This window comes from Gambusia affinis, linkage group LG22 (genome assembly GCF_019740435.1).
Source record: "Gambusia affinis linkage group LG22, SWU_Gaff_1.0, whole genome shotgun sequence".
Classification (NCBI taxonomy): Eukaryota; Metazoa; Chordata; class Actinopteri; order Cyprinodontiformes; family Poeciliidae; genus Gambusia; species Gambusia affinis.
Genome location: NC_057889.1, coordinates 10,451,261 through 10,474,658, shown reverse-complemented (window position 1 = coordinate 10,474,658; position 23,398 = coordinate 10,451,261). Strand labels below are relative to the sequence as shown.

Sequence of the window (23,398 nt, the reverse complement as noted above, 5' to 3'; positions counted from 1 at the left end):
GAGGTGTAATATAATGCAAACTGCTCTATCTTACACACAATGTGATGCTGCCTCTGCTGTTAATATAGTTACTAACTTACTACATTGATACAGAAAGCCTTAAGGCTCCTGTACAGTTATAATAAATCAGAGCAGGATTTAACAGTCAAACATAACAGTAAATAAGATCTTTGTCTTCTTAAATATAGTGGACAAAGCTGATATTTATTGTAAAAGGCCGATTAAATATCTTGTGATGTGCTGCACATGCAGTTCTTTCTGAGAGACAGCTATGTCACATTAGGCTGGTTCTAGAAATTATAGTTTCTTCAATTTATTCATTTTATCAAGCAAGAAGAGAGGGTATCTTGTTGTGCAGATTTTATTTCTAAGAGAAAATGGGATGTTGGGAAATCAATGTTTCTAAAATTAAAATTAAATTCTGTTCGGTGTAACTAATTTTTCCAAAATTTTAGAAACCATAAGCAACACAGAAGCAAACACAGAAGGGTGTGGGGCTAATGGCGTGAAGAAAAACTGTCTTTGACTTTATGATGTTACACACGAAAAAAATTCAGAATGACAATTATAAAGCTTCTGAGCACAGTGGGGGTTGATGATGGTAGCTGTTCTTTTACTAGCGTTTTTAAAACAACTTCACCGAGAGTTTAGTCCCGCCTAGAAAGAACAAACATTTCCCCACTGAGACAGCCCTGCACATCGACAAGCTGTTGTATCGGATGTCCACAGCTGCCGCTTGCATCACAGCTAGTGAGAAAAAGCAGTTTGGAGAACAAAATGAAAAAAAGAAAAGAAAATAATGGTGATGCTTGATGAAATGGACATGCATCCAGAAAAAATGTCTACCAGAAAGAATATATATATATATTTCTAATAAAAATATAAATAGAACAAAAACGACAAAAAAAAGCGACATCTGCAGTAGAGGCACGAGCCACAAAAGAAGATTAAAAGCAACAACAAAAAAAAGTGGGTTCGGAGAGTATCTGGATGAGAGCGATCTCCAGTGACTTCACTAGAACATGACAGGATTCAGGTACCCTCAAAGCTGCAGGATAGCTCTGCTATACCACCACCCACTCCTCTTGTTACTGCCTCTTCTTCAGTTAGAAGGCTGATGCTTTGAATAGGACTATTTTCATCAAAAACCTCATTACTCCCATTTGCAACGCCTGTAGGATCAAACGTTTCTTCCTATCCCATTTTTTTATGCTATTTTTGGCCTATAGCATTAGTTTGAAAACTGATAGGCATAAAGTCTGCTCAGTCGCTGAAGCTGATTTAATAAGGTCACTCAATGAATCTGTCTTTAAGCTCGAGTTTGTGTGCCGTGCTGTGTTTTAGAATGAGCAGCACGGAGCTTGTGTAACATCCTCTACACCCACAGGGATCAGTGCGACAGTGAGAGTGTGCATGTTCCTCAGGGAGCTGACATTATAAAAGGCTCTTATGGAACTTAACCTCCCGAGTGGGACAACGCAGATTAACGAATCATTTCATATTCATCTGAAAAATAGAGAATGGAAGCTTAAAACCTTCACTTAGAGGTCATAGAAGAAGTAACTCCCCAAAGGCTACAATGCCTTTGGTGACTGATGGATTTCATTACCCTTCATCATTCCGTTCACATTATGACCAAATTTACTGTTTAATCTGGATTTTAATAAAATAATTACATCGAACAGGAAATGGTGAATAATTGTGGAGCAGAAGGAAAATAATAATAAAACTATGCCTTTTTATATATATATAAAAAAAATTCAGAAATGTGTTTCATCTCTATATGGCCTATCTAAGTCAATATTTTGTAGATGCGTGCAGATTTCTCCCAAGTCTGCACATCTAAACACTGGATATTTTGACCATTCTATTTTGAAAAAAAAAAAGGTCAACTAGATGCAGAAGATTTCTGCACATCAAATTCTGCAACAAACTCTAAATTGGATTTAGATCCAATTCCGCTGCAGTCCCTGTCTCAAATATTTTGCAGATTCCAAACTGTATAATTATGTTTTTCTTTGTGTTGTTGAATCACGCTGAGTCCCAATAAAATACTTTGAAGGAATGGTAAATGTTTGAAGGCACAACAGTAATTACAGATGTGCCAGTTCTACATGTTTCCTGCTCATAAGTTTATTTTGCTTCTTTTTTAAACATAGGCTATTAAAAATTTTCTTTTATAAATTCTCCTCATCTCAACCCCCTTGAGCTATTTTGCAACTTTGAAGCACCAAGTCCTGCTCACACGCGGCGGCCGACTTAAACCTCACGGTCCAAACTCACAGACTTCTGCTGGATGCGCAAGAGCACACGCTTGGTGCAGCGGTCCACGCTAGCCGCCCACTTCCTGTCCACCTCGCGGTCCTCCTCAAGCAGACAGCGGCGCTCAGCGCGGCTGAGGGTAACTGGGCGCACCAGCTGGGCCCAGTTCAGGTGACCATACAGGCTTCGCTCTACAACGTAGGTGATGTTCAGCTCGCTGACTGCGGTTCGACCTCGCAGTCTCCGGGGAGGGAATGCCCAGCCCCCGCCTCCGGTCCCGAAACCCTTAGACTTTGTTACATCACATCGAACGGGAGAGGAGGGAGTGACAGAAAGGGGGGAGATGGGAGACTTGGCACTGCGTGAGCGCTGGTACAGGAGGTGCTTGGTGGAATAAGCGTAGTTGGGGTCAGGTTTCCGGTGGGTCCAGCTGCCATGGTGGCGGTTGGAGGGTTGATGTTTGGGACTGCCTTGCTGGCCGTCATCCAGGGAAATCAGGTGACGGGACTGGGAATGGGGTTTGGGGCGAGGTTTGGTGAGGCCATAGAAGGCGTAAAGGGCTTCGTTGTTACTTACCCCGTGGGATATGGAGCTCAGCGCCTTCCTCATCTCGCTGTCTGTCGTGGAGCGTGACAGCTTTCCGTCGTCGTCAAGTCCACATCCATCAAGTTCTGAGAAGGAAGAGCCGCTTCCCGCGACACCAGAGATGGATCCCCCCACGTCCCTGGAGCCGGCTGCAGTTCTCCTTGGGGGCCTGATGAGACCGTGGGTGCTGGAAGATTTACTAAAGGTTTTCACTAGCTTGTGTCCAGACCAGGTGTCCAGACTGCTGGATGAAGGGGATGTTGTCAAACTGTCTGTGTCTCCATCCAGAGAGAGCTGGTCGTGGATAAGGGATGGCAGAGATGCCTCCTGAGGCAAAGGGGGCTTCTTCAGAACTCCGGTATACAGAGCTGTGTTGTCCTCACAGGAGGGAGTTTCCAGATTCAGAAAATCTAAAGAGACCAAGAGATTAGTGTACAATGGGTGGGAGCAATTTTCCAAATTAACATATCAAAGAAAACTTGTGTTGATCTGTAAAAACTTTAGTTTCTCATCATCAGTCAGAATCACAGACCTTCAGGGGAATGTTTTTTGCCCTCTTCCACCTTGATGAGTTTCTTTCTGACTCGCCGTGTTGAATTGACCAGTTTGTGAAGCCTTTTGAACTTCACTGAGTCCTCAGATTGCTCATCATCCGACTGTTCGCGGGACTGGTGGAAAAAAGAATGCAATTAGGATCAGGTAATAGTAGTAGTAGTTTGAAATCTCATCAAGTTATTTATGATTCAGCCATAAAACATCATTAGGAAAGGAAATTTTTTCCATACACTAAGATTTTCAGGATGGTGTTATGATGCAACAAGATGAAAGTTCTGTTTAGGATGACAACAAAGTTAGTGAGGTGAGAGATTGAAGAAGATGGATGTAGGCCCACTGCATTGTACACATTTCTAGCTCATGGACAACCCAGAATGAGTCTCACTGAAATCCTCGACCATTTGAACAGTTAAGCTTTTGATTTCTTTCACAAACAGCTCATGAAAACACATTCCAACGAACATACAGGCACAGCTCCTGCCAACGCTGCATGTTACTCCTCCACTTGTCTTTTGGTGATAAGTGGGACATAAAGCAATCAACCTCTCTTCTGTCTGTTTCTTCCTGGTTTCCAAAGCAACACATCCTCACTGCTCCCACACACCCCTACAGCTGCGCAGCTGAGTTTGCATGACTTAACTTTTTGTCATATGAACTCTACAATCCACTTGGGCTCATAATGCTTACAAAAAGTAAGGAGATGCTGTCTACAAGGAAAATAATACAAAACAACATTACAAATTAACAGGCTGCTATTATAAAAGTATAAAATAAGTATTTGAAAACGACTAAAATTGCCAGTTGATTATGCTAACTAAGTAGTAAGTACATGTACATTTTAAACATATTATTTTAACTGCAATTATTTTAAAGATAACTTTATCATTACAACTGTAATAACCAGCATTATTTTATGAGTAATTTTCATAATTATTCATTTTTAGTTTGGGATAAAAGCATTTTGTTAAGATAAAGAAGCACTGAGAAATCTGTATTTGACCTGAACTGGAGCGATAGGATGATTGGAAGTTTATTATTCCAAGGTGGTGCTAAAACGAACACTTTATTTATTCTGAATGATTTTCATAATCATTGAGGTATTTACAAATTAACCCAGAGTACAACAGAAGATATTTCAAGATAACCTTAAAGTATTTTAAAGACCTGTCGAGATTTGTCTGCAGCTCATTCAATGTTGTGTGAGAGAGAAAGGGTAAAAGACTTTCAGCTCATAACAGGAAGGATCAATAGAGTAACCATATTTGTACCATATTTTCTTCTTGATCTTTCAACCTGAGCTCATCACCAATGTCAGCCTTTTAAAAATCTGTATTGTGATCTATATTGTGGAGATTGCTGTTTTGCTATGTTTTTTTTTTTTTTTTTTTAAATAAAATACTGTTTCACAGTGTCTGTTTTCTCACACACAAAGCCTGACATCACATCTGCTTTTCTTTAAAAAATATAGAAATAATTACCTTTCATGGCAGGAAGGTTGATCTTATGTTATGTAAAACAGCTAAAATTAGTTTAGACAATTTAGAAAAAGCAGAGATCAGAGAGGGTACTTTTACATATGTTAGCATAACAAGTTTATTTTTTTCTTATGCTTTTTATTTGTTAAATATAAATATATGTCTTAATCTTTTACAGTATTACCAACAGGCACTCTGGGTTTAAAGTAAAGTAGTGTTGAGATTGGAAATCAATCAAAATCCTGAACACTGACTCTCTAGATAATGCTAAAAATAACAGTATTTTTGTGTAATTAGTGGTAAACTGACATTTTCATACTATGCCACGTAGCAATACCAGCCCATACCTTGGAATATCCTGGACTATTTGTTGCAACAGAACAATATGTTTTTTTTTTTAATTATTATTATTATTATAGAGCCAAAGCAGTCAATATTCCAATATAATGACACTGTAGGTATGCAAACTATCTAAACTTTAACATAGCTTAAAAAAAAAAAGACAGCTCATGAAGTATTGTTTAAATTGTAACCTCTTCAATTCACTCATCACAGACTTGTATAAAAAGGAACATCACCTGTTCAGTTCGAGGTGATGTTTGCCTGCAGACAAGACCAAAAGTACTATAGCAATTCATTTAAGCCTTACTGAAATCCTTAACTGCACTGCGCCTTCAACCCAGACAGTCCTCCAGCTGAACCACACAATTCTGACCGCTCTGCTGACTCCTTAAATTTTTTTATTAAATCTGGCTGAGATCTGAGGTTGTTCATTTCAGAAAATGTAAAGCACATAAGTGAAGTGCAAAAAGGCTTCAGGTTCAGCAGAGCAAACAGATTTAAGTTAGACAGATTGTATAACTGTGTTCACATGGTTTTTCATAAGAAGAGGTTACAGAGGATGGTAAAGGAGGTGAAAATAACCCCCCAGCTCAGAACCAAGGATAGTCATCCATACAAATGACTGGATATTCAGGGGGAAGAGAGTCAGACAAAAAGGGAACCAAACATATGGAGCCATGAATCAAGGAGGGCTAAATGGCTGCTATTGTAAACAAGGTCAAAGAAGAAATTCCTCCTCCACTATTTCCAGTTCAATTCACAAACTCCCATAAAGTTTGTCCACAAACTTCTGCAAACTTTAAAATTTTAAAAACTTTATTCTGCACAATAGTTTTACTTGTAAATGCCAAAAAACTAGCACTATCAACAAAATCCATGACATACTTTACACAAGATACATACATTACGTACCACTTCCTTAATGAAAGCAGCATTCTGCTTCCTCTGGTAAAATCCCACAATTTAACGAAAACAGAACCAGTAAATCCATCCATACTGACCGCACTGTCACGCATCTAAAACCATATCTGCATGCCTGTTTGCATGCTGGCAGATGGAGCCTGCTCAGTGAGTTCAGCAGAGAGGAATGAGGGGCTGTTTCGAAGCACTGTGCTGTACAGCCAGCAGAGAAAAGGCGTGTTGTGTGTTGAGAACAATCCCGGCGTTTGAGCCCCTCTGACCCTGCCTTGGCCCCCAAATCGCTAATGGCGAGCCCTGGAATGTTAGGCTCAGATCGCCCAGGGAGCAGTGAAAGAGTGCATCAGACAAAAGGGCAGAAAATGACAAACATGTCAACTTCAAACATACAGGTTTCTGGAAATAGAACGCAGGCCAGCTCAGATGAGTAACACTGTTGACTTTTTGAATTTGGGACTGACCTAAATCCGCTTCTGGAAATGAGATGAGGAATCAGCAGAGGCGTCAGGGAATGTGTCCTAAAGTGGCCAATTTTGGAACTTCAGACAATATGAGATTTAACTGAGAGCTCCACAGTTTTTTAGCCCTGGGGGCCAAGTCTAAGTCCTTTATCCTTGCTGTCCCTAACGCCCTTACTTCCTCTCTGCCTCCAGCATTTGCCTCTGGAGCCAAAGTGTGTGTTCCTCCACACAATACTCCTTCAGTACTTTAACTTTTCAACCCCCCTCTCATGTCTATAAAATCCCAAATCGATCTATCTTCCTCCAACAGGAAGTCAGCAGCAAGGTTCAGCGGACTAATTAATGCGATCAGCACACTCATGCACAATTCAAGCACCCACATCAAAAAGCCAGAGAGCGCATAGGACCTGAGCTCAGTTTATGAATGCCATAACTGACCTACTTTTTCATGTGGAAGGAAATCAATCACTATCCTGAAGAATATTTGAATCTTTGCAAAATGACAAAAAAAAAAATAACTGATTTCCTTGGGTTCAACTGAATCACTTTCAAGCAATAAACTTTTTATATGCATCTGATTATCTTATGTCTTAGGAAGAACTTGAGTTTACAGAAGCAAACAGCGTGCTGAATTTGATAAAGTGCGGAAATTCCTCTTTGAATGTATTCATCTGACGACTATGAGGTCATGTGTTAGTTTACAACTAGTCTATTTCTGGAAAAAAGTGTGGACTGCTTAATGAAAAAATTGCAATGGAATATCGCATCAACACAGATATGGTGGGAAGAAAATTTCAGCCTGCTTAGGAATTTTTTGTTTTGATAAGCTCTGTTTCTTAAAATAAAAAGTGGGTCAATGTATGGGATTGTCTGGCTGAAAGTTCCTCCCTTGATAATCACAGTAAATGAACAAAACCACCAACTAGTGTCCACACGCTAAAGTATTCACATTTTCACATTTTGTTATGCATAACCCACAAATATTGACACGTTTTTACTATAATACTGTGTATACTTTGACAAATGCATCTGTTTTAAAGAGACAGTAAAAATAATGTTTTGTTTTTTTTAAGAAATAGAAACCTGTAAATTATGGCATGGCAGGATTCCCCCTGTGTTTCACACCATCTATCTTCCCATCAGCTGTGATCCTCACTGCATAATGATACCACAAGTGTTTTTCAAGATGAGCTTGTTGTGGTCAAGTCGACCCTTATTCCACCACTGATGGCATTGTGCATGCATGACTTGTTGCAGATGATCGCTCTGTCACCCAGATGTCTTGCAGCACACTTTATAGAACATGTTCTGGCTTTGCGTCAACAGTTATTTCCTTTGTACCATTTTCCCAAAAAGGCCAGATTTTATAACAAATAATAGTTGCTGCATCAACAGATTTTTCTACCTGAGCTCTTCTCTGCAGCTTTTCCAACATTACCATAGGTCTGTTAACTCTTTTTCATGCCTGGCCAGTCCATTTTGTAGCATGGCCATGTCTCAGCAAGTTTGACCTTGTGCCGTGCTATTAATTTATATTATGGGGCAAAACATTTAAGTGCATGCCAGACTTTTCAGAGTTTTGTTTTTTAAAGATTGGAAATAAAGGTATAATTTTCTTCCCCCTTCACAACTACACAATACTTTGCTTCGTCCATTGGAGAAAAAAAAAAAAAAACCTATTAACATATGTGGTTTAGACAGGAATTAACACTCTTGCAAGGTGCTACGGCTGACTGACTGTCACCACTTTCCTGAGCCCAAGTTTTACAGCATTAGCTTTCTCCAAGGGTTGCAGATCTCTTTCAGGTAACCACAAAATCCCTGCTAACAAAATCTGCTGAAAGAGATTTCACAGGGATTAAGTCTACCCCTCAAACTGGCTTTCTGCATGTCGCAATTCCAACAGACTGAGGCAAAGATTTTGTTTTATTCCACAGGAACAAACCTCAACTGAGATGCACGTGACGGGACAAAACTCATTAATATATATGACCGTGTACTTTTACCAAACTGGATGATTTTTTTGTAATCAACATGAGCTGCCATACCAAGAATTCAGTTGAGACAAATAAATACTTCAGAAAATCCATGTTTTCTGAGGCAAAATGAATTTTAGAATGTCACGTGACATTTTTTTCCCAAAGGGAGATACACTGCAATTCAGGCTATTTGTGAATAATACAGAGAGAAAGATTGATAGAGAAGCCAAGGTAATAACATTCCCACTTTCAGCACAATTTTCACTAACAAACCTTAAAGGTGAGAGTGTTAAGAGAGGTAGAGTGGGAGAGTGGGGTTTGATGGGATGTTGGGAGAGGCAGGGAGGGGTGTACTTACATTGCAATTTGAGGACAGGTTTAGATTGGCTGCAGATCCTTCAGTCCACTCTGCAGTGTCAGTACTGCTGGACTGTTTGCTGCGCTCATACTCCTTCAGCTACATGGAGAAGAGAAGTTTAGAGAGGCAGAGGGACAGGGCGGACCACCCACTCTCACCCAGCAACACTACGTCTGGCTATAATTTACTGGACCACAGAAACACAGGACGTTCAGCAGCGTGCATTCAGAGTGATTCACTGAGCTACAGCATGGAGCTGGAAGCCAGAATCTCATTTTATATATTTTAAATATGACTGTAAACGTCAATATGTTATGTAACAAGTTGATGCCTAGACACACAGAGTAGTTTGTGGATTAGAGTTGTGACATCATTTTGGCTTTTTATAGGGAAGAGTTAAGGATTTATGAATTGTAAGGGAGGGTTGGGAGGATTCCCTGGAGTTGTTATCAATATCTTACCTGCAGAGGATGGTGCTCAGAACCCTATCAGTTTACAGAAAAATAGAAATGAAAATAGAAAATCTGCCTAGTAAGCTGAGCCATGTACTACAACAAGTAGTTTCTTGGCTTGATGGCACATGTCTTTCACATGGAACATTATTGCAAACAGACTGCTAAGAAAAAGTGGAAGTAACCTAACACTTCTATTTAGCCCTCCCGTGGTCCAGCGAGGTCACACTGACCCTGCGTGTGCTTTTACAAAGTTTTACTTTGGGTAGTTTCAGGACCCATGGACTGACGGGAACTCCTTAGCCCCTTTTTCCCCCGCTGTCCAGCCATGACATCTGCTGCGCTCGGCCTGAGTGATATGCTAAGGTCACAGCAGGGTAAAATAAACTTCAAATATATGGTTTCAAAGTTAATGAAACAGCATTTAAAAGATGCTTTAAAATGTTCCTATTTTGAAACCAGATCATAAAGGCAAAAATCCAATTGAGAATTTATCTGTATCAGATAAACTACAACCTAGACCAATGGTGTCGAAAGTAAATATTTTAACCCACTCAATAATAAACTAAACATTCATATTTTAATACAATGAATAATCTGGTCAGATTCATATAGAAAAGTGAACTGCATATCTTTATAAATCAGAAACCAGTAACATATAACAGTTAAAAGATTATTTTTAACAGCAGGAAAAACTGCTGCTTTTCTGTTTGTATGAAAACAAATTAGATCATATACACTCTTGTTTTAAAAATTGTATCATTTTACTCATTTACTCAAGTCAATTCCCTTTATGAATACAGCACCAATTCACAATAGATACTGTTTCAAGGCACTTCACAAAAAACATAACATTCATGCACATAACTATATAGTCAGTTTAATCCAATCATATGGACAAAGTCCACTTGATAGATTCCTAATCATTAAACAATGCAGTCAATTTTAGTTTATTATTCAAAATGTTCAAATTGATGACTTTGCAGCAAAGTACATCTGCACAAGCTAAATTTTTATTATACCACTGACCAGACAGACCAGATTTCTGTACAGATTAAGATAAAAGACATGTTGAATAAGGCAGTTGAAATTAAATTATTGACTATTGAAAGACTATTATTTAATTATTAAATAGAAAAATTTTTAGAATGATGGTAAAAAGGTGTAATCCAAATCCTAATTCTGACCAACTATTCAAGTCCTACACAACAAAGAAATGCAGCTTATCACAATTTGAAATATAGGATGTAAGAAAAGAAGTAGGAAGCAGAATAGTGAGATTAAAAAAAGAACCCTTCAAAAACCAACTGACTGGCCACAAGAAAATAGATAGGAAAGCCAAATGATTGTCCACCATATCCAAGTAGAGAAAAACTACAACACACAAAACCATCTTTCCCAACAGGTGGAGCTACTGAGCTACTAATTCACCATTACCATCAACACTGACATTAAGAGCTGGACAACACACCCACACACACTCCAGCAGCTCAAAACCCAAACGTCCTCCAAATACTGAACCTCAGGATTGTGTATTGTCTGTGTATGTGTGGGTAAAAAGGACAATGCAGTGTTAGATATGGGGCCTTGTTTGGGTTAGTAAGAGTGAGTTTTAGTACAGTGCTGCTGTCAGACTATGGAGCACAAGGGGAGGAGGGAATTGGATCTTGGAGGAAGGGAAGAAATGCGTGGGTTGAATCTGGTTTATAGATTGGTTAAATCATTGAAGCGGGGAGGGAGTTGAGGAGAGAGGAAGTAGACAAAAGAGATGAGGAAAATGATTCCTACCCGAGCCAGAGCTTCTTCTACAGTGATCATTTTCTCTTTAACCATCATCATCAGCTGAATCCGCTCTTCATCGCTCATTGTGATCTCACTCGCCACGTAGCCGATATCTTCTCCTGATCAGACCAAAGGGCAAACATGAAGAAACCAAAAGAGAGTACAATGCTTTGCAACTTTATTCATGCCTTGGAGGTCTTTGTCACACCGGAACCACAAACTTAGCATGTTATTGGGATTTTATGTGACAGACCAGCACAAAAGGTATATAATTGTGAAATAAAAGAAAATGTATATGCTGTTTTCCCAATTTAAAAAAAAATATAAATCTGAAATTATGGTTTGGATTCACTCCCAGCGCCCCCAACTTTCACTGCAATTAGAGCTTCAAATGGTTTGCAGCTGTACTTGCCTCTATCATATTTAGGGAAAATTTTTGCCTATATTCCTTGCAAAATAGCTAAAATATCGTAATTGGATTGTGTGTGACTAATCTGATTTGCAAGCTTGATTTAGGTTTGAACCTTGACTGGTTTGTCCTAACAAATGACAATGTTTTAATCTAAAGCATCCCACTGTAACAATGACTGTCCAGGGTCTTTGTAGCTCAGTGTCAAGTCTTTTGCAGTCCCAAACTGTTCTTTTTTTCAGGATTGCACTGAATGTAGCTCCATTCATCTTCCCATTAAGCCGTAAAGCTTTCCTCTTGCCACTATTCCATAAAAGCCAGATTTGTGGAGATAATTAAAAGCGTCAACAGATTCCCCTGCATGAGCAGTTGATCTCTACAGAAACTCCAGAGTTACCATAGGCATCTCATCTGCTTCTCTAAATCCTGCTCTTCTTTCCCAACTTATCAGTTTAGATGGACAGCCACATCATGGTTGGTTTGCACTTATACTCTTTATTTTTTGGATACCTAATGAAGCCATAGCTTTGTTTATCTTTGTGCTGCCTGGTGTGTTCCTTGGTCATTAGGATTTTTGTTTACTTATGTTATACTATAAGTCCCTCAGGTCTTCTCAGAAAAGCTGAATTTAGTCAGAGGTTTATTTGCAAAGTGTTTAACCAAAATAATGCATTTTTTACAAGAATAATATAATATAATAAACATATAAAATACACTAATATTTACGCATCATTTTAAGGTGTATGATCACTATAACTCAGGTGTGTAAAACGAGAGCCACACCAACCTTTGGATGACTGTCGGGCCACCGGTTTGTGCTGAGATTTGCGGAAGTTCTGCCAAAAAGATTTGTTTTTCTTCTTATTATCCCATTTACCTAGAAGAAGAAAACATTACCTTGGTTGATGCACAAAATCCTTTTACTGAGCCTCAATGTGTTCCACATGTCAGTTAAAGTTTATAGCAGAGGCTTGCAGGTACAGATTTAAAGGGACCAATAAATCAACAAGGACTATATTAAACTTCAGATCCTAGATCCCCTTACAAATCTGAAGATAAACCCAATTTTGCAACTTAGCTTACCTCCAGATCCATCTTCAGAATTAGACTTGTGCAGAGGCATCCTGCAGAAAAAAACCCCAAAAAGGTAAAAAAAATAAAAATAAAGTCAGTAGAAGTACAAGTCCAATGCTTCATTTACTTCCAAATAACTCCTTCTGTTTGAACAGTAGTGGAAAAGTGCATCAGCCCTATTCAAGCACACAAGTGTGGGGGACATTTCTGATGAAGTGGTGCTGCAGTTCTGCCTGTTCGCCACTTGGGATCAGTAATGATACTTGAGAGTTTGTGAACCAGGCTCCCGAGGCTTGAGAGGGTGAAGAGGACAGGAAAACAAATTTGCATAGTAGAATATGGTTAGAAATCTTAAAAAAACAGACAGGGGCCAGCAAAATGAAAAGAAAACTGGATGACAAGCTGTACAGGCAAGAGACAAGGAAAAATATAGATTGGAAGAAGAGAAGGGCCAGAAACTGAAGGCGGAGGGACAGAGACCACAGGGCAGACTCAGCCTGTTTGTGTTTCTACTTCCATCCTCAGAACAGACACTTAGGAGGAAAAGAGAGAAAGAAAGGAAGGGAAAATGAGGGCATAAGACAGACAGACATGGAAAATATTTGAGTGAAAAAATAGCCCCATTATCAGTATAGATTGGAACAAACACGTTAATTTTTTTTTTCTAAAACTGCATTCAGCTTACAATCAAAAAGTCATGCAAGAGCAGTTTAAGCCTATTTTATAGCCCCCTCAGCAGCATGTCAACTGTAGGCGGATTCTCCTTTGCTCAGACAAAGCTGAGAAATCCCATCTATATCTCTCAACTTCACATAAAAGCGCAAGCTTTATAGATTTCAATTCAAACTAGATGTTGAAAACTTGTGTAAAGTTGTCTGAGATGTGAGAAGACAAAGAAATTTTGAAGGTTTGAAGAAACATAAACCACATCTTTTTTTTTCTGGTCAAGTTGGCTAATTTTGAATGATTATTGTGTGACCTGAATGAAGAATCTACACAGAAAAAAAGAGCAGCAAATTTGCACTGTGTTTTTCTAATTTCTGTTTGATTTGTTTACTTTAGGGCACATTTCATGACTTTGGCTACCAGCACGTGCAGAGCCAGACACTAAAGCAATGTTAAAATGTGCAACAAGATCAAAGCTGCATGAAGAGCTTATTTCCCCCTCTGTAATGTAACTAAATGTCTGTGTGCGTGTGCACATGAACACGTGTTTGTTCAAACACGGCACTTCTCTCATGGTGCAGTGGGAAATCTCAGAGCCGCTTAAACCTTGGCTACCATGGAAACATAATGAGATGCTAATTGAATGGAGGCCTGTAAGGTTCACCCCTTTACTCAACCACCACCCTCCCCCTAGTTTAGGCTAGAGCCAAAGCTAATGCTAATGGACCTCACTCAATAGAAGCTTTTCTGTGACAGCATTGCAGCCCCCCACCACCACCACCACCAAACACACCCTCTATAAATTAACCCTCACTTGATACACATACACACACTGACGGGCTTTTAAAGTCCTTGGATGTTTTCACTTGGAGTTCAGGCAGCTCAGGCATTGTGTCGCTTTGTACCTTAACTGGTTTAACCTTAAATCTTCGCCATGGTTTTCAGTTTCAGTTCATCTCTGTAGATTCAGTATTAGTATCTCATCCACAAAGCACACGAACCTAATTAAGATAATATATAAAATATTCCTGAACTTTGGCTTGAGCTTTGCAGGGAAGAAAGAAAATGTCTCCTTTTATAGTCTAATGAATAGGAAAGGTTAGATTTAGTTAAACTATTGTCTATGGAATCAGAGAATGAATGTGTGTGCATGTATTACTTTTGATCTCTTTTCTCATCGTCCTGAATTGGCCATTTTTATTGTCAAGATTGACACAGTTTTACGTTTTCTGGAGGAATTTCTCTTTTTCTCATGAAAACATTTTATCTTGACAACATTAACTCAGATAGTTAACAATACATAATAGAATGTTCCTAGTGTGTTGCCCAATTTCACTGTTTGGAATGGGAAAACTATAGCAGCAAAATAAGTCCTCTACATATAACGCTGTTAGTGGAATGTTCCTTGACATGACATTTTTAGCATTGCTAGCATGATAGTTTAGCTTTATGGTAATGAAGGATTATATTTTGTATCAAAATACTTTTTCTTTAAAGTGAAAAGTATCCATGCATTTACATTTCATTTAAGCCAATCTCCATTTTGTATTTTAGAGTTTTTAAATTGATGCATGGTAAGTACAAAATACCTTTTCTGGTACAGACATTGCAGTTATTTTTATCCAAAGAAATAGTTGATGCTTTTGTCTGACTACAAAGTCTATACTTGTGTTCTGGTAGGAACAATACAAGGTGATAACAATAAACAGCAGCAGAGCGATGGTGGTTGTGTCAAACAGAATGAACTTTAGGATGAGCTTCAGGGGCCAGAAATTTTAGAGATCACACAAACGAAAGACCAGAGGCTTCCATGTTAGGAAAGCACAAAAAGCTGTAAATAAAACATCCAGAGTTTAGAAAATAACATTTTGACAACACTTTCCTCCCACACTTCCACTTTGAACTGAGCAAAACAAGTCAATTAACTCTGCAAAACAGCCAGAAGTTATAAATATGCTGACAAGGTGCTTAAGCTTGCCAGCATGGTACCACTGTCAGGAAAACATTTTTCTTGTGCCACAGCTTATAAATCCTTCAGATTTTTGCATAAACCGATCTTGCAGTTGGAAACTGCTCCTGAAAGTACAGCTCTCATCCAGTCAAACTTGACAACATGTAGACTTTCATCGAGATCCATTTGCTTATTCTGCTAATCTCCCTGATAAGCCAGCTGCCTCCTCTTTGTAACACTACCAGCCAATCAATCGTATTCCAAAACAGGAAGTTGTGCAGCTTGAACCCTGCAACCTTCTCAAATCATTCTTTCATCAACACTTGCTTGCATACCAAGCATAACCGGGTATTGTGCCCAGCTCCTGCCAACAGTCAGGCAGAGAGACTCAGAAATGTACGGGTGGCACAGTCACTTGATGGAGTCTGGGTAATCTTCAGCTGTCCTGCTGAGGGGTGATGATGTGGGGGAGCTGTGTGTCAGCGTGCAGGAATGCCTTTTGTGGCAGTGTGAGGAATCTGTCTATCCGTTCGACTGCACATGATAAATCATTCTACCTGAAATCCATTCGTGCACAATGGATAGTGGACAATGGGCGGCGTAACAGGGAGACGAGAAAGGTGGGGGAGATAAAGCAGAGCGAGGATTGTAGGGGAGGATAGATGCAAAAGAAAAGGATTTTGAGGGCACTGATGTGAGAGACTCTGTCCTGAAGCATGAAAAACTTTAATTACATGAAGGTATTATAAAGTTTTTATGTTCAACTTTTAACACCTGAAACAGAGACTGGGTCTTTGCAAGCAGGCTGCCAGAAGAATGGGTGTAAATGAATGCAAAGCCTTCTGATAAGAGCCTCCCTGAAGAATACAGGTCTGCCAAAGTCTGGATCTTCCTGATAAAGAATGGGATCCGAGGAGATCCGTGTGAAGCATGAAAAACAGGGGGAGGGAAGTGGGGGGGAGCCAGAGTGAAAAGTGCAGAAAGTAAATGGTTCAGTTAGGATCTCACTGAACAGCGGAGAAATGTCATTCAAATTTTGGCATCTGGTTCCCATCATCCTCTGCATATGGCTGTATAACATATACAACCATGGGAAAAAGAGATTGTGTCTGTGGTATGAACTTCCTCTGCTGCACGTGGTCATCACATGAGCATGAAGAGGGTAGGTCACACTTGGGTGACGATCAGAAACAAGTACAGAGGAAAATTAAAAGACAAAAAATAAGATGACTTCATAGTGTTTGGTTTTGACAAAAATGGCCCTGATGCAATCTGTGAGGTTTGAGCAGACTGTAAAAGTAGCTCTATTCATTGTGCAACCAACTCTAAGAAGTTTCTCAGTCTCTGCCAGAAAAAGATTCCCCACAGCATGACACTCGCACCACTATACTTTTCAGTTTCCTGGCAGCTTCTGATTTTCCTTAGGAAAATGTTTATAATTTTTTTGTTTTAGTATTCCTTATGTTTATTCACTAATATTTTCTAAGGTTTCTTTGAGATGTTTTCTATCTCAAAGATAGGTTAGGTAAGATTTATTTATTAATTTAGTGACTTTTGAAGGTAACTTGATTTTACTTAGGGATATCAGAAGAGGTCTGTATACAAATGAATAGCAAAAAAAAAAAACAAAGCCAAAAATTGAAGTTTCAATTCCTTTAAGCCACCAAAACACATATTACCCCTAACCCCATGTGAGGATAAAGTGGAGAAAAGTAATGCAACAGATGCAAACACAAACCTTTGTGGTACAAGAACCTTTGAAAGAGAACCGCACCCACGCCCTATTCCATCCTGCTCTTTCGTCCTATGTTCCTCTTGCTGTAATCTTTCAACCATCACCCTCTCCCTGCTCTTCCCCCGCAGGACACAAAGCCAGGAAGGAAAGGTACAGAGGGCAGAGAATGGCTGCTGAACTGCGCGGGTCAGCCTGAGGAAGCAGGCTGTCGGTTTCCTTGATACTCAGTGGGGACATGGCCGAGGGAGTCAGATGACCAACTGCATCAGAACTGAGATGTCTGTGTGCGGAAGGCTAGATAGTGTCACCCAGTTAAGAAATTCTACTTTAACATTTTTTATGTGTGTTCAGACAGCAAGCTGAATCGTGACTGTTCAGATTCCAGCACAATTGGCTGTGCTCTGGCAGCTGCAAGTAAATGTTGCCAAATTTGGAAAGGGTTTATGGAAACGGTTTAAAGAAATTTTAGTACCAGAAATTGGCAAATATATATTTCTATGCAGATCAACTTTGGACTGTGTTGGGGGGGGCTAAATTAGCGCAAAATTTAAATTGGATTTAATTATGGCATCCAGATTTTAGCCAATTTATTTGGACAGATTGCATGCTGTGAAAATAAACTTATTTTATCAGCTACATGGAACACTGTAGATCCTCAGATAAGATGTCCCTCCTGGTGGAAGAAACAACATGTATTCCCCAAGGACATGGATGGCTACCTTTTCTCAACGCTCACTTACAAGATATCTGTCATTCACATGCTGTCTCAGGAGACCCGTGTGTTTGTGTTTGCTTACCTTCATGTGAGCTGTGGCCTGTAGAAAGTGAGTGTGATTCATGGTTTTTTGTGTGTGCAAGCATACAGCGGGTTTATAGGATCCAGGCACACTCTGCACTGTTTAGACATGCAACAGGCGCACATTTCTGGATTTCAACACTGACCATGGACACATGTTAGAGTGATAAAGTAGGACAAAAAAATGAAACATACTTCCTGTCCGTTTCAGGCGTGGACATCTCACTGCTGAAGCCAAGAGATTCCTGAGAAAAACAGAGACAAGTGTTACTTTTATAAACTTTATAACAGAGTAATATTTCTCAAATATTTCTTCTGCTTTTGTTCTTTTTTTGTCACATTACAAATAAGCAAAGTTAACCTAACTTAACACAAAATGTAATTTCCAAGGGATATTTTCTTTATACAATTAATTGGCCACTATTTGCTTAAACATGCATTCACTGTGAGTTACAACATTTTAAATTTTACATTTTATATTCAGAAAGTTTTCTGAAAACCTTTTGAGTTTAACCTTGTAGACAATTAGGTTTTCTAAAACAATATTCAAAAAAGAGCAGGAAGCCCTCTTTAAATGGCTCAAAACAAATTAATGTTTTCAAAAAGCCCAGTCAATTTTCAGACTCAAATACCACAGAAATGTTACCACATAACATTAAATAGGCTATCCATGCTTAAAAAGTCTTCGCTGTTGCTTAATTTAAAAATAAATAATGATAATCAGAAAAGAAGAGTGGGCAAAAAGTAACATTTGTTTGGTGACCTAACATGTTTAAGTTTAACAAAAACATACAAAGACTGGAGAAATTTGTAATGTTGCAAATACTATTTCCGCGCTTCATTTTGAGCTTCTTTGCCTACCTGGATCTCATTGCGCAGCTGGAGAGATGTGCTGCTTGGGTCTTGCTTTTCCTTAAAAACAAAACAAATGTTTTGTTATTACTGAACACGTTTATGGAGTTTAAATAATACTTGTATATCAGTTAAAACAAAGACAAGCATGTGTGTGTATACAAATAATAGATAACAAGTGGAGTCAAGACTTGCTCCAGGTAGATAAACCTGCAGAGCTCTGTTTAAATGTTAATGAATGTCTCTTGTTGGTAGTAAGTAGTGGTGCTGCCTGGTGAAGTCCTGGCTTTTAATAACAAAACAAAACTGGCTCTGCTAACTCCATTGTACATTCCCATTAAAGTGCACTTCCCTTGACTACAAAACAAGGGCCGACTGGGTTTGTCATATATCATTTAAATAAAGCTTACATTATATTATATGTCATTTTAAAAGTTAGTTTGTAACTTTTAAAATGACATATAATATATGCTTTGAGCACAGCAGAAAGCTAAATGTTTTTGAGCATTTCCAAAGGAAAAAAATATGACTGAATGTGGTTACAGACTGTTTAGCTGGGGGTGTTAAAGCTACAGTGACACTCAGAGGTCAGCAATTAGTTTACTGGTAGTTAAAGGCATTTTAAAGCTTGCAACAGACTAGGGAATAATAGGTTGACTTCAGGTCAACAGCTGTCTTTGACAGAGGTTATCTGGCTCAGAGCAGCAGGAAAAATGTTTGATATAATCTTTCACATGTTATTGATTGATTATTGTTAGTATTATTTTAATGCTAAAACAGACAATGTTTTGTCTTTTAGTTACTGGCACCAAGTTAAACAAGGTTTAAAAAAGTAACAGTCTCAAAATACAAAAAAAAACACCAAAATTTACTAAAAGCACAAACTGACTGCACAGACAGCTTCTGGAAAACTTTGGTGGGTCCAGATCTTCTTTCCCACTATAAAAATGTTTTGTATGGATTAGAACCTTGACCCTACCCCACCAGTTGCTATATATATTTTCAGTTGGCAAGCAATGGGTGGCATGTCTGTCAAGCAGCCAACTGCAGGCTAGCTACTGATTGAATTACAAATGTCAGTTTTTTTTAAGCCCCCGGTGCTACTTAATGACCAGAGCAAAAACATGCTATTCTGCTCAATTAAAATTTTTTACATTTCTTAGTAACATTTTATTTCACATTTTTGCTTCAGTCTATGTAATAACATTTTTGTAATAACTAGTAAGTTATACTGTCTTAGCAGTAGAATAAATGTAGATTTGCTGTCCTAAGTAAAATCTGCTATAACATTTCTACTTACAACACAAAAAATCATAGTCTCATAGTTTGAATGACTGATATAATACCAGCACAGATGGCATAAACAAACAATACATTGTCTTACGTATGAACTCTGAAGTCTTAACCCCAGCTTTCTGAAGTAATCATCAGATCATGTCATAGATCTTTCCTCTTTAGTTTTTGTGTAAACAATACCCCTCTCATGTAAATACCAATGTTTTTATTGTTTTACTTGAGTCCCATATTGGTTTATGTCCCATGTGGAGGCAAAATGAGCACAGAAATAAAAATACCCAAATCGTTCCTGATGGACTGTCAGAAGATGGAACCAAAAAAGACAGGACATACCCGAAAACTTTTTAATTCAGATGTGGGAGATGTTTTTTTATATATACAAGCACAGTAGAATAAGATTTAAAACTCCCACTGTAGGTGAACTTTTGAGAAAAGTCTTAATATTTAATTTAAGACACATTTACAGAAGCATCAATACCACTACCAAGGTTGAGTTTCATGAGGTCCTTACAGAGAGAGAAACCACAATCTCAGATGATTTCTTGGGTCCTCTTATTGTTTGACATTCAAGAAAATACCAGAAAGGCAAAGAAAAACTGGAGGTCTAACATGCCTCAAATAATCAAGTATTGTTCGTAAACTTTAACATGCTTGTCTGCATTGCAAGATTTGGGGATTTACATAACATGAGAAAAATGTATTTAGGTCAAAACCGAAGTTGTTGTGGATTTTCTAATCTTGCACAAATATGGCAGGAATCCATTCTTATCTATATATAAGGTAATTTAATGGGCAATCTTACCAAGAAAACAGTTTGTTTAAGAAACAGAGTTAAGATCAGTCAAGTAGGTTAGCTCAGTAGGAAGTTTTGTGCTTGGCTTTTTAAATCCTATCTATCTAAACTTTATCCTGCTGCCACCAAGACTAATAGAATCTAAAATTCCCCAAGCAGAGAGCAGGAATAGGAAATGAGTTGCTTTTTCTTTCCTTTTGAGAAATGTTCATCACTCTCTATCTGTATATTTGATTATAAGACAATAGTGAAAAGGAAACTGAATGTAAAATGAGTTTCTCATACTTCCTTTGGCTTTACGCAGGGAAGTGCAATCTTTCCACACCATCAGCTTTTAAGTGTGAGTGACTCAGTCAGAGGTGACATAACCTTCTCACGAGCTCCTTAAGTGCTTCAATTATACGAGTCAAATGAGTAGTGACCCTGAAAAGCTGAACTGACAAAAAGCTTCAAATTAGCCTCAATCCCTCACTTAGGATAACAGATATCAGCTGAAGCCAGACTGTAAAGATGTTAGTGAGACAACGTAGCAGACAGACTTCGCTTCCACAAGTCATAAAAAACATATGTGCAAATGTCTGTTTCTCTGGTCAAGAAAATGTATCTGCATGTTTGTTTGTGAGGTAAATCATTTTAAGTCGGAAGAGCCTTCAGACAGACTGTGCATCCGGGGAATGTAAGGATTTCCATAATTTAAAGAGCAGGTACCATTCTAAGGTCTTAAAAATTTCCTAATTAACTTGCCAGGCAAATCTGGGACAGTGCTGTTTACCTTTCTATTGAAGGAAAAAATTATTGGAGACAAATTAAAACCACATCCATCCCTTAAACAAGCACAGCGTAGGTGTTCCTGTTTAAACAAAAGCACTGTGCAAAACATTGTGTACTTAAAAAAAAAAGCCCCATTAAGAGGGAGAGGAGAGGCATTAAACAAGGCGCAAATGCACATTCAGGAACACTTTCACAAAGGTAGCGGCAAGCTGGTTTTGCTATCAGATCCTCTTTGATGGGTTATCCGGCTTGTAGCAACACAGTAAATACGCATGTCTCTGCCAACAAAATAGGGGAGGAGGATCACAAGAGCTGGACAGCGACATGGAGCTAGACAGAGACCCAAATCTTTACGCCATGCCAAGATAGACATAAACACAGACTGAGGAGTACCTACACATGCAAATATTTCAGACCCGAAACAGTAAATAATAAAAATATATCACCTTATTTCCACTTTCTAATTATGCCAAGTTTGTCTTGGTCTATCACAAAAACTCAATAAGCTATATTGTAATATGAGGTTATAATGTGTTGTAAAATTGTAAAAGGCACGGACATTTTTTTCTTTTTTTTTTTTTTTTACAATTCACTGTATGTGTTTTACAAATGGATAAGCATGAAATATTTGACACAGAACATCTGATCAATACATTTTTAATAGCTGTCTATATGGGTGCAAAGCTTTGATCTCAGAAACAACCTCCCTGAGGGAGCACACTATCCTTTGCACAAACTTACCAGCATCATCTTGTGATGCTGCCCTATTTACCCAGACCTGGCACACATGTGTTAAGCGTGCATGTGTTTTCCCACCAGATTGCCTCTGGAGTTATTTGCCCAGATATCATCTTGTGTGTATGGACACACATCTCTGAGGGAAATGTATTGTATCTCTAACTGTTAAAGCATGACGGAGCTAAGTCAGAAAAAAAAAAGAAGCAAAAGAGCTTTGACTAATGAGGATCACGATGTCAGCGAGCAGGAAGCTTAACATAGCACTTGCATTCACTGAAAAATACTTATCTGTGATTCCAAAAACCATACAGCCTTTTACCTGTGCTTTGAACAATTTTAGTACAACAGCAGCAGGCACAGAAAACAGAGAGGGACAAGAAAGATGACAGTTTATTCCGGCTTATTCAGCTTATTATGAGAACTCACAGCCAGCACAAGTAGGTGGATATGCTGCAAAAGTAGAGAGCGGTTGTTTATCGTAGGCACTCCAGCTGGCATGGCTGGCTGAATCTGGGTGGGCGAGTGAGAAGCTTCAAGGTATGAAATGTGAATGTGGAAAGACAGGCACTGAAAGGAAGGTGGGAGGCCAGCCGTTAGCCGTGGAACCAGTACAGCATGCTGCAAGCCTGCACAACCAGTTCATTTGAGGCGATTAATCCTGAGCGTTTACACTTACAAATGACATAATGCTAAAAAATGCATTGTTGTTCAAGTCTTATGTACAAGAACAGGATATACATGTTCATACCATAGTACATAGCCTGCTTTTTTGAGCTTAGTGCTAGTGTAAAAGTGAATCAAACAAGAAAGTCTTCCTTTCAAGGGACCAGTTCCCTAAGACTCAACAATCGTCATTGTTTTGGCAGTTCAAGACTAATACCACAGTTATTACAAATTCCAATGATAATCAAGTAGTCCAATGCTGACAAATAAATCATGTAGTAAAATTACAAATACACCACATGCTTTCCACATGGGTTATGCCAACAAAGGAGGGCTGCCAGCCTCTTTTGGAATCAATCTTGCAGCCACAAAGGCAGCTGTCTGAGCATGTGGGCTCTCTTTGTTTCAGGACATAAAGCAGGTAGTGAGGACAAATAAGCAGGAGACCATACATTTTATACGCTGTAGATTTTAAACTCAGGTGA

The 23,398-nt window shown here is 38.8% G+C and overlaps 1 protein-coding gene across 9 annotated transcripts in view; it reads right to left on the bottom strand.

Annotated features, from left to right (window-relative positions):
• Positions 1–23,398, bottom strand: part of sash1a (SAM and SH3 domain containing 1a) — a 168,036-nt gene that overhangs the window by 14,777 nt on the left and 129,861 nt on the right. For 4 of the 9 annotated variants that reach the window (XM_044105909.1, XM_044105901.1, XM_044105906.1 and 1 more), the window contains exons 3-10: positions 18,662–18,712; positions 17,996–18,045; positions 12,662–12,702; positions 12,366–12,455; positions 11,176–11,288; positions 8,936–9,034; positions 3,380–3,515; positions 2,284–3,257 (exon numbers count right to left, since the gene is read on the bottom strand). In XM_044105909.1, coding sequence (XP_043961844.1) covers positions 2,284–3,257; positions 3,380–3,515; positions 8,936–9,034; positions 11,176–11,288; positions 12,366–12,455; positions 12,662–12,702; positions 17,996–18,045; positions 18,662–18,712 — 1,554 coding nt within the window. The remainder of the gene's footprint in view (positions 1–2,283; positions 3,258–3,379; positions 3,516–8,935; positions 9,035–11,175; positions 11,289–12,365; positions 12,456–12,661; positions 12,703–17,995; positions 18,046–18,661; positions 18,713–23,398) is intronic. The other 5 variants (XM_044105910.1, XM_044105905.1, XM_044105907.1 and 2 more) reach the window with 3 other exon arrangements.